The sequence below is a fragment of the Prinia subflava genome, chromosome 12 (assembly GCF_021018805.1).
Source record: "Prinia subflava isolate CZ2003 ecotype Zambia chromosome 12, Cam_Psub_1.2, whole genome shotgun sequence".
Lineage (NCBI taxonomy): Eukaryota > Metazoa > Chordata > Aves > Passeriformes > Cisticolidae > Prinia > Prinia subflava.
In genome coordinates, this window is record NC_086258.1 from 18,968,333 (window position 1) to 18,984,801 (window position 16,469).

The following is a 16,469-nucleotide window of genomic DNA, read 5'->3' on the forward strand; positions in this document are numbered from 1 at the left end:
TCAGAATCAATCAGATTGGAAAAGACTTCTGAGAGCATCGAGTCCAACCCATGACTGAACAAGCTGGGGGAGAATGGCTTGCAGATGGTCAGATCCTTCAAAGGGATCCCTCCCTGGCCTCTGTTAAAGCTGTCAGAACAGCAGTTAGGGGGCAGAGACACCTTAGAGAAGCCTGAGGCTATAATTTTTTACATTAAATAAATGTAATACATCCTGTATTTTTGGAATATGCCAGCCCCCCATCAGCTTTGGCCCCAATCCTGTGGGTGCATCAGCAGCAAGAAATAGGATGGGGGCACGGGTAGGAGGAAAAGGGCTGGGGTTGCCCCTGGAGGGGCAGGACACAGGTTTACACAGAATCACAAATGGTTTGGGTTGGAAGGGACATTAAAGATCATCCTGTTCTAACCCCCCCACACCACAGGCAAAGACACCTTCCACTATCTCCGCTCGCTCCAAGCCCCATCCAACCTGGCCTTGAACTATTCCAGGGATGGGGCATCCACAGCTTCTCCGAGCAACTCGTTCCACCACCCTCACAATAATTTCTTCCTATAATCCAATCTAAACCTACTCTCTTTCGCTTTGAAGCCATTCCCCCTTTTCCTATCCCCACGCTCCCGTGTCACAGGTCCCTCCCGGCTCTCTCACAGCCCCCTACAGGTGCTGAAAAGCCCCGGTAGGGTCACCCCAGTAGGGTCACCCGGTAGGGTCACCCCGCTAACGGTGACCCCGGTAGGGTCACCCCGGTAGGGTCACCCCTGTAAGGTCACCCCGGTAAGGTCACCGCGGTAGCGTCACCCCGGTAGGGTCACCCTGGTAAGGTCACCCCGGTAGGGTCACCGCGGTAGCGTCACCCCGGTAGGGTCACCCCGGTAAGGTCACCCCGGTAGGGTCACCGCGGTAAGGTCACCCCGGTGGGGTCACCCCGATAAGGTCACCTCGGTAAGGTCACCCCGGTAGGGTCACCCCGGTAAGATCACTCCAGGAGGGTCACCCCGGTAGGGTCACCCCGCTAAGGGTCACCCCGATAGGGTCACCCCGCTAAGGGTGACCCCGGTAAGGTCACCCCGGTAGGGTCACCGCGGTAGGGTCACCCCGGTAAGGTCACCGCGGTAAGGTCACCCCGGTAGGGTCACCCCGGTAGGGTCACCCGGGTAAGGTCACCCCGCTAAGGTCACCCCGCTAAGGGTGACCCCGGTAAGGTCACCGCGGTAAGGTCACCCCGGTAGGGTCACCGCGGTAGGGTCACCCCGGTAAGGTCACCCCGGTAGGGTCACCCCGGTAGAGTCACCCCGGTAGGGTCACCTCGGGGCCCGCTCGTCCCTCCGGGCCGGGCTCGGTCCCGCAGCATCCCAGGCCCCGCCCCCCGTCCCCATGGCAACGCGCGGGCCAATGGCGTGCCCGGAGGATGTTTACGGGGCGTGGCGTCGCCGCGGCAACGCGCGAAGCCTCCGGAGCCGCTACTTAACCGCGCACCGGGGCGGCCGCGGCTCACGGCGGCTCGGCGGGCACGGCCCGGCCCGGGCACCCCGACACCCACCGGGCTTCTTTTTACCCTTCGCTTTTTCTTTTTTTCCCTCCCCTCTTTTTTTGTTTGTTTTGCCTTTTTTAAAAATTTTTTTTTGGTATTTTTTTACCTCCCGCCTCGTGTTTTTCCAGAAGCTTCTTGCCCTGTCGTGAACTTGGCCTGTCGGGTGAGACACCGGGCCGGGGTCAGGGGGTGCGGCGGGATGGGGAGGGCGGTGGGACGGGAAGGGCGGCGCGGCCGGAGCCGCCGTCGGGGGCGGTGGGTCTGCGCGGGGAGCGGCTCTGGTTACGCGCCCTCCCGGCGCTCTTTCCCGGCCCGAACTCTCGGGATTTCGGGTTTACATCCACATCCCCGACACAGAACTCCCCAAAGCTGTCGGCTCGCTCTGACTGAGGGTGTGCTTGGGGTGGGACCCTGCCGGTTCCCCCAGCTCACCCCTGAGTTGTTTCTGGGTACCCGGGAAGGTAAAAGCAGAAATAGCATCAAACCGAGAGAAGTTGGCTATAAGGGGGAAAACTTTAAATGTGTGGAATACTGAGAGTTAGTCCTGCAAGTACCACGTATCCAGAGATGTGTGCTCCCAAGAACAACCTCACTTTGTGGGAAGGCAGGGATTGGATTTTGGTTGTTTGAGGGGTTTTTTTGTTGTTTGATTTTTTTTTTTTTTTTAATTCTTTGTTCAGCTAAGAGCCTGCTGGGCAGCAGGTCAGTGGGTGACACTGAGGTGTAGGAGTTTGAGGACATTTCCCTGAGGTTCAAGGGTGCTAAAGGCCCTTGGGGCAGGAGTTGCATGTCCCTTGCACAGCACACCAGGAATGGGTCTCACCCAGCAGCTCCAAGAGCACCCAAGGCTGTCAGAGACAGACTGCACCTTGGGGAACCTCACCCCTGTCCCTGTTGTTATTGCAGGGTCTGCCCCATCCCTTCTCTCCCCTTCACGTAGAGCTCGGGAAGCCCTGAGGGAGCCATGGCGTGGCCAAGCCGAGCGCTGAAAGCCAAGGGCAAGTTGAAGTGCGTGGAGGAAGACCTGGATGACAGCCTGCCAGACCTCATGTGGCTGAGGGACTTCACAGTGGCCCAAACTGGCCTGCCTCAGTTATACTCTGGCTCAGACCCCCAGGACTGTTACACCATGAGTGAGAGTCTGTTCAGCCTGGTTGATTTTGAGTCCCCGTGCTCGCCCCTGGCTGCTGACCCTGCCTGCAAGGGCACACGCCACACTCCCTGCACGCCCGTGTCCTCCTCCACCTCCTCCACCACGCACCACCACGCGGCTGTGCCCCCTCACCTCGCAGGGGACATCGACTACAAGACCAACCCTCACGTCAAGCCGCCCTACTCCTACGCCACCCTCATCTGCATGGCCATGGAGGCCAGCAATAAACCCAAAATCACCCTCTCTGCCATCTACAAGTGGATTACTGACAACTTCTGCTACTTCCGACACGCTGATCCCACCTGGCAGGTAGGAGATGTGGAGCCTTGGCCCCTCTCCCTGCAGGGCTGAGCAGGGCTTTCCACAGCCTCCACCCTGCAAGACAAGACCCTGCAGGGACGCTGGATGCCACTGGGAAAAGAGTGACACCAGCTGCCAGTGGGAAGGGCTGGAATGGGAAAGAACTTGGCTGGGCACAAATGCCACGGCCACAGGGGTGGCAGAGGGAAGGAGCCATTCTGGGGGAAAGCCCAGGACCATTTTGGGAGCAGGGAGGCACTCGTTGGGCTCCTGGCACCTGAGACTCCTCTTGGCTTCAGGGCAAAGGCCTCTTGGTCCCTTCACTCCTGGAGTTCTCAGGGGGCCCTGAGTCCCTCGGGGTTGAGCACACATGGAGAAGTTGCCAGGTCGAGTGTCCCTGGGTGCTGAAAACCAGGCATGGGAGAAGGATGGAGATGCCACTTGTTGGACAAATCTCTCACTGGGGAGGTTCTGAGCAGAAGAGCTGCTGCTTTCCAAGCAGGGCAGAGTCCTGGGCTCCTGGCCTCAGGGACAGGCCACGGAGGCTCTGTCACTGGGATGAGCTGGTGTGACCTGCAGAGAGAGGCCCAAGAGGGGTTAACTCGGGCTGCTGTCCCCAGCTGGCATGAGCATGCCCCCAGTGGGGAGGGGACAGCCCCAGGCTTACCAGCTTTGGGGACATCCTGAATCCCAGGGGCTTTTCCCAGCCACCTTGGCTTGCTGCCCTCCTCTGTCACACGAGGAGACCTCTGGCACGTGAGGTTTTCTAGGATATGGCAGGGCTGGAGGGCCTGCGGGGTGCTTATCCCTGCACTGGGGTTATTCCCATCCCAAATCTGCAGTGTGTCACAATCCTGATGGCAGTGCCCATCCAAGCAGGGATGGAGAACCCCACTGCAAAGCCAAGGCATTGCCCACCTTCTCTCCAGGCAGGCAGGTCTCCAGTGGCTCTTGAAGCCCTCATGGGGGAGGAAACCTTTCCTGGTCCTCCTCCATGGCCATCTTGGTCCCCCTCTTACACTCAGGGGACCTATGAGAGTGATTTTGGAAGCAGGAGCTGGGTGCCAGTGGGTTGACTTTCTCCTGCACACTTCATGGCTGGGCATTCACAATGTTTTTAATTAAATGTGTTCATTAGAAAAAGAAAGAAGGTTTTCAATCCCTCTCTGCAGAGATGCAGGGGGTACCCTGGACCGTTGCAGGCAGGAATGATAAATATGTTGACTGGCTGAGTAATAATTCAGCCTGGGCTGAGCTAAGTTTGGGATGGGGAGGAGAGATGGGCAGCAGAGAATTCAGCTTTCAAGTCTCTGATCCTTGTAAAATTTCATTACACAGTAAAATTGGAGTTACTACAGCCTGGATTGTGTGGGGGAATATCTGTGTTCCTGCTTCTTCTTTCTTTTCTTTTTTTTTTCCTTCTCTTTTTTTTTTTAATCTTTTGTTTCTCTTCACTTTTTTTCCCTTCCTTTCTTTTTTTTTCTTCTCTTTCTTGTTGAGGCTGTGTTCTCATCCCCTATTCCGATTCCCGTACGTGAAGACAGCCTGGAAAGGTCATGCCACCCATAGTCTGAGGGGGAGATGGATATATTCCTGTGGGAGCTGAGTGCTTTGGAGAGGAGCCAACAAACCCAAGGAGCTCCAGCCCAGAGGAGGGTTTTGTTGTGTGTGTGTGTGAGTGTGCGTGCATGTTTTTACAGCTCTGAGCAATTGAGCCCTGTTTTTCCTATTCGGCACTACGGATTATGGATGAATAAGCATAAAGATATCCAGGCAACATTAAAAAAAAAAAACACCTCTACCATATCCAATCTCTTAGTATAGTCCCGGCTTTGTGGAGTCCAAGGCTGGGTTATTTACCCAATAACTGAATTTCCTTTCTGGTTATTCACATCACTCCAGGCACATTCAGGGTTTCAGAACAGCTCAACAGGAGCAGAAACTCCTCCTTTTCTTCCCTCCCCACCTTTCTTTTCCCCTCAGTTTATCTGAGCAGTGGCTGATGAAGATGCATTGATTTCACACTGAGCTTCCCTGGGCCAGGAGGCACCTCTGGGGACACACAGGGTGGAACAGCCCACGTGTCTCTCAGTGTTCTCCTGTCTGGGTTGTGCCAGCCTGGCTGGGGGAAGGCATGGCGCCTGTGTTTTCTCCAAATATTTTCCTCTCAACACTAACAATAGACTCAGCTGAACTGGGGGATGCCAGCAGGGCCCTGATTGCCATCCCCCCACAGTGCTGCCCATGTGTTTCCCCTTTTAGAGGGGCCATGGCCACATGGGTATAGAGACTCACCTCTTCCTCCCTGGCACAAAGAAGGATCCAACATCCTCCAGCCTAGCTCCATGCCTAAAGCAATTCAAGCCAGTTTCTCCCAATGTTCTTCATGATCCAATGCCCCATGGCCCCAATTTCCAGCCAAGGAGAGCTGCCCAAAAACTTCCCATTGGGTGACAAGTCCTAGCTTGGACCCCTTGGCTCCTGCCACTTTTGGCTGGATGAGACAGAAAGCAGGAAAACTGCTGGAGAGTGAGGGGAGAAAACTCAGGGGGTTGAGGGACTTTCTGCTGGACATGTAGCCTTGGATGTTGCCAGTTCTGCTTTGTTTTCCCAAAGGTCCTTGCTGAAAACCTCCAGCAGCCTGCCCAGGCAGGTAGGTCCCTCAGCAGCAGAAAAGCATTCAGCCTTGGTTTCTTTCTCTTTTGGCCACAGAACTCCATCCGGCACAACCTCTCCTTGAACAAGTCCTTCATCAAGGTGCCTCGGGAGAAAGACGAGCCAGGGAAAGGTGGGTTTTGGAAGCTGGACCCCTACTATGCCAACCGGCTCAAGTACGGCACGTACAAGAAGCGGAGGATGTCTCCGGTGCAGATCCACCCCGCCTTCTCCGGGAGGGTCCAGACAGACGCGCGGCACGTTGGCAGCCCGGCCGCCTCCTCCTGCAGCTCCAGCAGCATCCTCGAGGCCAATGTGGCATCTCAACAGCTGCTCCAAGAGTTTGAGGAGAGCACCAGCAGCCAGAGCTGGAGCCCAGCGAGTGCCAAAGCGGGGCAGAAGCGCAAGCAGCCCTCGCCCCTGCCCACGGCCAAGGCGTCCCGGCTGCCCAGCTCGGCCCTGATGACCCAGGAGGAGCAGACGGAGCTGGGATCGCTGAAAGGTGTCTTTGACTGGGAAACTGTCTTCAACACCAACCCCAACGGAGACTTCTCCACCCTGGTGGATATGGAGCTCCCGCCTTCCATCAACCCTGTCACGTGTGACCTGGACTGGGCAGGACAAGGGCAGCACATGGAGTGTCCCCAGGGGCAGGAACAAGTTGTCACCGAATCCGGCCAGTACAGCCTGGACTTTAATGAAACCCTCATGGCCACAACCTTCTTGGAGCATCCCTGGGATGAAGGGACAAGTGATTACCTCTCCAACTGTGTCAACATTGACCAGGTGTTTGAAGACATCGATGCCTCTTTGCTGGCAGATGTCATCAACCTGAGCAGTCTGGCACGCCTCTTGTAAGACTTTCGCAGGATGCTCTCCCCAAGCTGGGACTTACAAGGGACAAGATTTCCTAGAGATGCCCATGGTGACTTTTACCAGCTTCATTGTAAGGATATTCCCAGAAACACCAGGGGAAAAAAAACCCATCACCCCAGGAACTGCCTGCTGTGTCTTCAAAGGACACCTCAGAAGTTTCTAGTTTTCTCAAGAGAGGAAAGTTAACACTACTTATTTTTTTTACATTTTACTTTAAAATAAGAAATGTGAATTATGATGGGTTCTTTTCCATCAGGGTTAAAACTACCAGTGAAATCCCATCCGTGATCCCAAACATGAGATTCCTGGTGTCTTAGGATTTGATAGACTAAAGTGCAATTTCCACATCTCTTTGTCTCTCTGTTTCTCTCTGTCTTTCCTTTTTCTGTCTCAGTGCAGTTGGTAGGTACAGTGTGATAATTAGCTGGTAAGAAAATACAGGTCCCTTCTGGATTCTCCAAGTTCAACATCCCAGCTGACTTGTGCCTAGGGAAGAAGAAAAGGTTTATAAACTCAGCAAGTGTGCCTCTTTAGATGTTTTTATATAATCTATTATATATTATATATTCAAAGAAATCTATATTTTTTAGCACTAGCATTTCTTAAGCGGGGAGGGGAAGGCTGGAAATGCAGTTTGAGAGTTGTTTTATATTTTCACTGTTTAAAGGTTTTGTGTTCACTGTTCTGTAAAACAAGACCACACAAGGGAGGACTCCTGCACTAACAGGTTTTGTGAAGAATCCAGGAACTGGCCCTGGCAATAGAGGAGCAGCAGGGACAGGGATGCTCTCAAAGCCAGCTTTTGTATTTTTTGTACCCAAAACCCTTGCTGCAGTTGCCAAAGGGTCTGGAGCACCATGAACCCTCTCTTTAGCACCATATCCCCTCTCTGCTTTTTTGGTCCGAGACTGTTGCTCTTCACTTCTCCAGCTCTTCCATCAGGCTCCAAGGCCCTCGGCTGGTGGTGATGGAGCCACTCCACGCTGAACACTCCCAGGTGGGACTGAGGAGGAAAGAAATCCACATTCAGGCTCCATCCAGGAGCTCAGGCCAAAAACTGTGCATGCAACAGGCTCTGGGGAAAGCAGTGGAAATGAAGTCCCATCCAGCTGGGAGAGACGTCGGGATCCACACACAGAGAAGCTCTGGCCCTTCACCTCGGTGTGCAGCGAGAGCGTGGCGGAGTCGGTGCAAGGAAATTGGAAATATTTTGGGAGCAGAGCCAAACTCTGCTGAAACTTGACTTGAAGCTCTCAAGAACCAGATTCTTTGCCTCTGCTTGCTGTAGGCTGAGAGAAGTAGAGCAGCCATTAGGTAGGAGCAAGTAGAAGCTGGAATTTTAGTTGTGTGTCTTAGACTTGGCAAAAGAAATGGAAGATTGTAATTAGATTCTGTTTTGGTTACAAAAGCACTTAGGAGGGGCTTTGGGGTCTGTGTAGTTGTTTGTATTGACGATGTTTCTTTTTACTTGCTGTTCTTCTGTTTTCCTGCTTTGGGGATTATGTTGGAGAACTACAGACATACTTGTGCAATTTAACTTTTTTTTCCATGCAAATTATTTACAAATTTTAAAAAATAATAATAAAGAAAAAAAAAAAAGAAGAAAAACCCCCTTTTGTCTCCTTGTTTCCTTTCCCCAGCTTGTAAACTCCAGGACACAGGAGCTCTCACCCACTTGCACAACTGTGCAAATTCCCTGTGGGGAAACTGAGGCACGAACCAACCTCAGTGTGACAATGGTTGCACACCACTTGTGTGACAAAAGGTTGGCCATGCCTGGTGTCCTGAGCCCTGGGAGCTGCTCCAGCCCTGGGAATAGCCTTCCCTGGCCTTGTAGGGAGCTCCTGGGGCTGACAGGTCCCTCTGCTTGTGCCATGAGTCCACTTGGCCCTGTAGATGCTCCAAGATGCCCAAGTGGCTTCAGAGCCCTTTTGGGCGCAGGGTGGGGAGAGGAGCTGCTCAGAGATCCCCCTCCAGACCCTGAGTCAGACTCCTCCAGCCTGGTGCTTGGGGTGCACCCACTCCTGCACATCCCATCCCTCTTCCCTGAGGACACAGCCCTGGCTTCTCCTGGGGAGCACCTGAGGAGCCCCCATCAGCTCCCCAGTGACCCACTGGATCCCCTCAGCACCAGGCACTCCAGAGGAGCCCCCATCAGCTCCCCAGTGACCCACTGGATCCCCTCAGCACCAGGCACTCCAGAGGAGCCCCCATCAGCTCCCCAGTGACCCACTGGATCCCCTCAGCACCAGGCACTCCAGCAGGAGCCCCCATCAGCTCCCCAGTGACCCACTGGATCCCCTCAGCACCAGGCACTCCAGAGGAGCCCCCATCAGCTCCCCAGTGACCCACTGGATCCCCTCAGCACCAGGCACTCCAGCAGGAGTCCCAGAGCTGCTAGAGCTGCTCCCAATCCAGCTGATCTCAACCCAAAATGAGGCCTGGGCTCAGGACAGACACTTGCCTTGGTCTGTGTGTGCTTTGTGCTGGGAAGGCAGGATGCTGACCTTGGGAAAAGGTAGGGTTATCCCTGGGGGAACAGCTTTGATGTGTCTGAGAAGAATTTAGAGGCAGATCTGGGCTGTCCTTTCAGCTTTGGGATGTTGGGGACATGAATACCAGAAGGCATTAAGGAATTCCTTGTCCTGGCTTCTCCTCCTCTCAGCTCCTTGTTGGAAGCACTGGAAGAGCTGCTCCCTTTCTCTCCCCCAGTACTGGTGGCACTTCAGGGCTGCAAAAAGCTGGCACTTCCCCTGCCCCTCAGACCACTTCTTTAATTCATTTTGCCAGGCACAAACACGTAGTACTGTTTTCAAACCCCCTGGAAAAGAGAAGCCTCCAGCATCCCCACCCTGCCAGGGGACTGAAAAAAACCAACCTTGCCAGGAAAAAATATTCCAGGCTGCCAGTCGAGGGGTTTAAAGTGAGAAAGGGTGAATATAAAGGAGGCACCAGGCGAGGCCTGAAACAACCCCGTTTTGTTCAGCAGCTGAAAGCAACCAAACCGCCTTGGACGTGAATTTTCCTTTCTCTCAGCGAGCCGGTGTGGCGGGGGCGGTGTTTTTGCGGGAGGAGCCGGCGGTGCCCGGGCGGAGCGCGGTGCCAGCGGCGGGGTCGGGACCCGGCAGCCGCCGGCCTGCCCGGGCTTGCCGCTGCCAGCGGGGTTGCGGCCGGGGCTGGGGCTGCTCCAGCCCCGCGGGCTGCCCCGGCTCGCCCGGCACGGGGGCAGTGATGGGCTGGGGACATTGTCCCCCCCTGCCACAAGCACTGAACCCGGAGCGCTCCAGCTGGGTTTTGGGGCATCCGCTAGCATCCACCAAAGAGGGTCTGGGGAAGAAGCCAGCTCTAAAAACTCTCTGCAAGCTCAGCTCGCTGCCCTAGTGAGGTCCTTCCCAGCTGGTTATTGAGCACATGGCAATTATTCCTTTATTATTTATTTCTGCTATTTCCCCAGCCGTCCCCTCATCCATCATCCCTCCCTGATGGGCAAACATTGACACCTCAAACCAATCTCCCGTTCACAGAGGGTGAAAAAAATATACACATAAGCCCTTCTTTTCTCTCCCTTTCTTGCCGTGTCTTTCTTTTCCCTCCATTGAGTGTGGGGCTGGCATGGAGCCATTCTGGCAACAGCCGGCTTTCACTTGCTAATCATCCTAAATATTGAAAATCAACCCCAGAATAAACAGCTCAAAGATTGGGGCCATCTCTGCTCTGTTTGGAAATGCTAATCTCGCTGCCTTTTGTTTTCCTTGTGTGGATTTGGTGCCTTGAATTTGGAGGAGGTCACAGCTCATGGGTTCTCTCTTCATCCCCAGATTTCTAAAAAATTTTTCCCCTCTCATAGTAAAAAATTCAGCCCATTTTAACATCCTAGGCTGGGATGGTTGGAATGATGAGGGGGGAGAAGGGGGAAGCAGAATGGAGGAGGGTAGGGAATGGGCTTGCCTTGCATAGCAATGAATGAACCTCCAAAGTTTGGGAAAAATCAGGTTCCCAAACATGCATCCGGGAGCTCACATGGATGTGAAACCTCTTGGGAACCACACTCGGTCAGGGAGATCTACTTGGAACAGCAGGTCCCTGGTGGGGATGGGATGGGGGTGGCATCGGGGCAGCCTGGCACTCACACAGGGCAGGGCTTGGGGACAGCTCAGGGACTCCCTGCCCTGTGATGCTGAATTTTTAGTGTTTTATACCTGATGGGCTGGAGGTGCCACAGCAAACCCCAGACAGGTTATGCTGAGCCCCCCGGCTGGACTGGGATGGTTTTGCCAGGAGGATCGGGCTGGATGCAAACACATCTCTGGGGGCTGCAGGGGAGAGGCGGCTTCGAGAGCAGAGAGGGGGGCACAGCCCCTGTCCTGCCTTTCCAGCAGTGACCTTGCACTGCCAGCAGAGCCCAGCGGGACTCACACAGCCCAGATGGCCCTCAGCATCCTGATGGGGAAACTGAGGCAGGGCCGATATGGGTCAGAACCCGATTATCTGGGCAGAACTTTGCGAGCACGTCTGCACCTCTTTGAGTCCTGCTCTTGTGCGGCGTGCGGGGCGCTGCACCCCCTGGCACGGGCAGCACATCCAGCAGAATTCCCCTCGGATGCCCACGTCCCTGTGCGCCCCAGGGAGCCCCGGGACGGGTCAGTGGCCGTTGCCAGTGGCTGTTCCCGGCTGGCACAATGTCCCGGCAGGCCGGGGCTTGCCCTGCGGCGGGGACGGGGGGAGCGCCGGCGGCCACAATGCAACAGCCCCTGCGTAAGAGCCGGCACATGGACACGCTCGGCTGCCCCTTCCTCCTCTTCCTCATCCTCAGCCCCAGCGCCCCCTCGGTGCATGCCCGGGTAGGGGTTGGCAGCCCCACAGGGTTCCTGCTCCTCCAGCCCGGCTCATGCCGTGGGCAGGGGTCCCTGTGGGCACGGGGGGACACATCCAGCCCCCCAGTGGAGGGGCTGAGCTGCTGGAGCCGTGCCAGCATCGCCTCCTTCTTTGGGAAACCGCGTCATGCCAAGGGCGAAACTTGGCCGGTTTGCAAACAAGCGCCGGGGCCACGGGGATTTCTTTACAAAGGCTGTTTTTCCAAGTGATTTATTTCCAGGTTTGGAGAGTTAGGACCATCCCATGTCTTGAGATTGTGGAGGTTTTTTTCACCCCCATCATGACAGTGAGAAAATGGCTTTAGAAATTCAAAGCAAACACACTCCTTTGGTGTCTGACTCCTTGAGACGGGTCTTAAACCCCTCAGAAAGGGTGGAAACGGGCAGGCTGCAGGCTGTGCACTCCCTGGACACGGGTCTCCTATGGGTGCTGCTATGGGCAGAGCCAGGCATTTGGGGAATGTTCAGAGCAATGAGGGCCAAATATTCGGGGGTTAGAGATGGGGCCAGCTAGGATGAGCAGCAGCAGGTTTGATCCTTTGGGATTCTCCCATCCTGTGCACAGGGACCACTGGGCTGGAGGCTGGCACAGGCAGCAGGAGGGCTCAGGGCATTACGAGAGGCGTGTGTTGACCTAGAAATCGCAAAGAATTTGGCCTGGCACCGTGCTGGCAGGCACCGTGCCAGCCTGGCAGCCGAGGGCAGCGCCGCTCTGCTCTGAAACGGTAGCTCCTTTTCCCCATGCCTGGCTGGGAGAGGTGACTGCTGCCTGCCCAAGGAGCTCTGGGAGCATTTGGGGCTCACTGGTGTCAAGGGGTGGGATGGTCATCAAGTTTTGCTCCTTTGGAGAGCCCATGCTCCCACCCTGTTCGGGGTCAGTGCCAATTCTCAGCTGGGGGACGGGAGGGAGCAGCCTGGCAAGTGTTGGGGGGAGTAATGCTCCATCCTGGCAGCTTTTGGTTACGAGACACATTAACAGGCAGGAATGTGCAAACATCCAAAGGTCGGAGCTGTGCAAGGCGGCTGTGGTGGCTCGAGTCCCTGGGAGTGCAGCAGAGAGAGGCAGGACCCCCTTGTCCTGCTGCAGGCAGACAGGGGTGACCAAGGATGGTCCCCTCTGCACGGGGTTCATTGGACCTGCACCCCTCAGCAGACCCCAGGGCCTCGGTGGGCAGCTCCTTGCCATCCCTGAGGGAATTCCTGCAGAGGGGATGAGGCCAGCTGCAGCCCTGCATGGCCTCCCCGTTCCTCTCATGTGGGGATGTGTGCCCAGCACCAACCCGCATGGCAAACACCCCCCTGCCTTCCCCAGCAACGTGGCAGAGAAAGAAAATGAGCATCATCCCCCAGCCCGGCCCCCAGCTCACAAAACACAGTGCCCTGGAGGTGCCCTGTCCCCTGGACCAAGGCTCCTGCTACGTGCACACACATCCCACCCATCCCAAATCCATCTGGGAACCCCGTGCTCCAAGGAAGCTTTGCCATGTGCTGGGTGCCACCTTGCTGGTCCCCAGTATGTGCCAGCTCTTTGGTGGCCCAAGGGGCTTGCCCAGAGCAGGGGGTCTCTATCCTGCTCCCCTCACTCTGGCAGAGCACTAAGTAAACAGTGATGAGGAGAACCTCATAATCCTGGGTTTTCATTTACAAAAAGCCATTTAGAGCTGGCTCTGCAGGCAGTTATCAGAGCACAGGGGAGGTTTTCTCAGCAGGGCCTTAATTCCCTCTGCAAATAAAGCCAGAAGGAAGGAGAGCAGGCTTGGGTCTGTGATAGCTGAAGGCTTGGGGGGGCTTCTGGGGCCAGCCTTGAAGGGGCTGACTGCCTTGAGCTCCTTCCTGCAAGGAGGGAGGGCCGTTGAGGGATTTCCCTGCTAGGCACAGTTTCAGGGCAATTCCAGCTGTGCCACGTATTTTCCTGGAGCAGCAACGCTGGCATGGCCCTGCTCAGGGCCACACAGAAAAGGCTGGGAAGCTGCTGAAGCCCAGGTGCCAGCCCCTGTCCCACACAGACCCGGTTTTCCGGGAGCAGTGCACATCCCTGTGGCACAGTGAGTGCTCCGGACCCAGGTCAGGATCAAAGCGAAGTCAGAAGGGCTCGGGCGTTACCAGGGAGGCAAAGCCCTGTGGTGGGTTTGGTTCCTGTCTCATCCCTTCAAGTTCATGGACACGTAACAGCCAGGGGAATGTGCCTGGGTGCATCCCATGCCCTCTCTGTGCACACTCACTCCCTCTTTCAGGGGCTCCCTGCTTGTAGCCCCTCCTGGAAAAGAAAACTGTGGGCTTGTCAGACAGCTCAGAGCTATTGGTTTTCTGTCTCAAGATTAATTTGGCTGAAGATTGATCATTTTTTCTGTTCAGCTGACCTGAGGGGAGGCAGAACAGGCTGTGTCTGGGGAGGAGGGAACACCAGTGACAGTGTTCCCAAGTGTTCCTGGGACACTGGTGGGTCACTCCATGGGGGAATACAGCCCAGGACAGCCCTGCAGCCCAGAATGGAAGGTTTGTAAATTTATGTTAATCCTGACTCCTCCATACTCTGATCTCTCTCCTCTCCCACATCAAATGCAAAGCCCTTTTGGAGGCTCCTGGCTGCATTAATCTTGTTTTGCCCTCACTGCATCCTCAGGCAGCTCCTTTGGCTCAGGAATGCTGCTGCCCTGTTGCATCCCCTCCTCACTGTCCTCTCTTGCAGGAGCAGGATTAACCCTGCCAGTGGGAAGCAAGAGCAAGCATAATTATTTTTTGCAATAAAGTGATTTATTATTTATAAAATGTCACTATATTTTAATGCAGGAACTGTTCCTAGGGTGAGCAGTACCAAGCCACAATGCAGGAGACAGAAAGTCCCTGCTTTAAAATCTACTGTTAATTGAATTTCTCCAAATCTTGTCAAGATCACACTTTTGTGCAATGACCTTTGCCACCATAAAGGCTATCAGTAGAAACAGGAATTTAGGGGATATCTGGGTCTATCCAGCAATTTGCTGCCAAGCCCTGAGCAGGCAAAGCAAAACCCCTCTGTGCCTCAGTTTCCCCCCTGCTAATCAGGCTCCCTTCTCTCTCCTGTGGAATTTTGGGTGGCCAACGCCCTGAACACCTTGTCCCGGGAGAGAAGTGAGTGTCACGTCCCCGCCAGCAGGTGCCACTTCCTCATGCCTGCGGTGGTGACCGCTCCCGTTGCCCAACAACAGCGCAGTGCCGCTGTGGGCTCCGGTCCCGGCCGGTCTTGGGGTGCAGAGCTCAGCACTGCGACCAGGTTTGTTCAGCAAATGCACTAAAAGGGACTCGTTAACTCTCTTATTACCACACCGACCCCCGCAGTAAGCACAGAATCACAGAATGAGCAGGGTGGGAGAGACCTTCAAGATCATCGTGTCTAACCCAGTCCTGACACCTCAACTAAACCATGGCACCAGTGCCACATCCAGGCTTTGTTTAAACACATCCAGGGATGGTGACTCCACCACCTCCCTGGGCAGACCATTCCAGTACTTTATCACTCTTTCTGTGAAAAACTCCTTCCTAATATCCAACTTATATTTCCTTTGGTGCAGCTTGAGGCTGTGTCCTCTCGTTCTGTCAGTGCTGCCTGGAGAAAGGGACCAACACCCCTGACACAGCCACCGCACTAAGGATGCAATCCCTGGGCACATCGGCTGAATTCTCCATCGGCTGTGCCCGTGCTGACACCTGAAAATCCCTTCTCCGGTGGGGGGAATAAAAAAGAGGCTTTGCGGAGGGGGAGCAGAAGGTGACTCAGCATTCCTGCACGGCCGCTGCTGTGTCCCCGCTGTCCCCGCGGCATCCGCAGCGCTCGGAGCCCGCGGGGAGCCGCGGCTGGCGGGGCCGCGGGCGGGAACGGCGGCGGGAACGGCCCCGGGAACAGTCCCGGAGCTGCTGGGGGAAACAGCCGGCCGGGATTGGCAGCCCGGACACGCGGGTGTGCTTTGCTTTATTTGAACACTCCCTCAAACTGCAGCATTTCTACCCTTTCTTTTTCCTTTTACCCAAAATAACTTATTGGACTCTTTACGTTTCCCCCCCCGCTTTCTTTTTTTTTTTTTTTTTTTTTTTTTTTCCTGCTGCTTCCTCTTGGACGTTGTGCTGCACAGGGTCCAGCAGTTTTTACACAATGCTGTGCATTTATTTCGGTACATTTATTCACTCCTTATCACCCCACACAGCTGGCATGTGGGGTGGGTGTATCTATCCCACTTTGCTCTAAGGAACTGTCCACTCCATGAAGGGTAAGGGAGCCCTTTTGGTGGGTTTTCAGGAAAAAAACAGCATTATTGGGCGAAACACACACGACTGCTCCCCAGGGGAGGTTCCTTTTGGCTCTGGCTGCCCCTTGAACGAAGGGATGAGTGCTGGCAGAAAGCATGGAATGCTGTAAAGAGAGAGATGCATCTGCCATTCAGGGTGAAAGATCTTTCCCAATCACACAAACACAGTGTGGGGAAGGTGCTGGGTGCTGAGCTTGGACAGGGATCTTCTCTTTTATCCCCTCAAGATTCCCTCTATCAGGTATCCCCCCAAAAAACACAGGCAGGGGTTGTGGCCACACAGGCAAAACAGAGCCAGAGCTTGGGCACATCCGTGGGCAGCAGGACAGGGTGAGTTGTGAAATCCATTGTTGAATAAAAAAAAGAGCTTCTCTCTGGAGGTTGGGGTGGTTTGACAAGGGGAAGACAGATGGGCACACACCGGCCCCTGTGCGTGGCACGACCCTTGGAGCGGAACAGGACAGCGGGAGCTGGGGCTGGAGAACCTGCAGGGGCTGCAGGACCCCTCCCTGCTCTGGGCTTGGGTGATTTAGGGGCATGCAGAGCCCCCAGGGTGTGACACCCCCAGCCATCCTCCCCTGTGCTGTGGGATGGAGCAGGGGCAGCTCCTGTGGGATAACCTTTCCCCCTAGAAAGCGGATTCAGGACAGGGATGGGCTGACATAACTCACACAGTTCTGTAATTTCACTTCCCTCAAGCCCCTGCACTCTCCCTCCACATCTGTTGTGGACAGAAATCGGATTTGTTACCCTCAATGCAATAAACAAATTATGAAGCACTCAAGAGAGACACT

At 55.1% G+C, this 16,469-nt stretch overlaps 1 protein-coding gene across 1 annotated transcript; it reads left to right on the forward strand.

Moving 5' to 3' along the window:
* The first annotated feature begins 1,491 nt into the window (after nucleotides 1–1,491).
* FOXJ1 (forkhead box J1) lies at nucleotides 1,492–8,126 on the forward strand. Its single transcript, XM_063408947.1, has 3 exons — nucleotides 1,492–1,697; nucleotides 2,441–2,996; nucleotides 5,700–8,126. Exons 2-3 carry the CDS (start codon nucleotides 2,499–2,501, stop codon nucleotides 6,498–6,500), a joined length of 1,299 nt encoding a protein of 432 aa, XP_063265017.1. The 5' UTR covers nucleotides 1,492–1,697; nucleotides 2,441–2,498; the 3' UTR covers nucleotides 6,501–8,126.
* The last annotated feature ends 8,343 nt before the right edge of the window (nucleotides 8,127–16,469 follow it).

What these genes read in the sequence shown, in the direction of transcription:
- FOXJ1 (XM_063408947.1), top strand. Translation starts at nt 2,499, where the DNA reads ATGGCGTGGCCAAGCCGAGCGCTGAAAGCCAAGGGCAAGTTGAAGTGC. An exon ending in ACGCTGATCCCACCTGGCAG is followed by an intron (nt 2,997 to 5,699) that starts GTAGGAGATGTG and finishes TTTTGGCCACAG; the next exon opens with AACTCCATCCGGCACAACCT.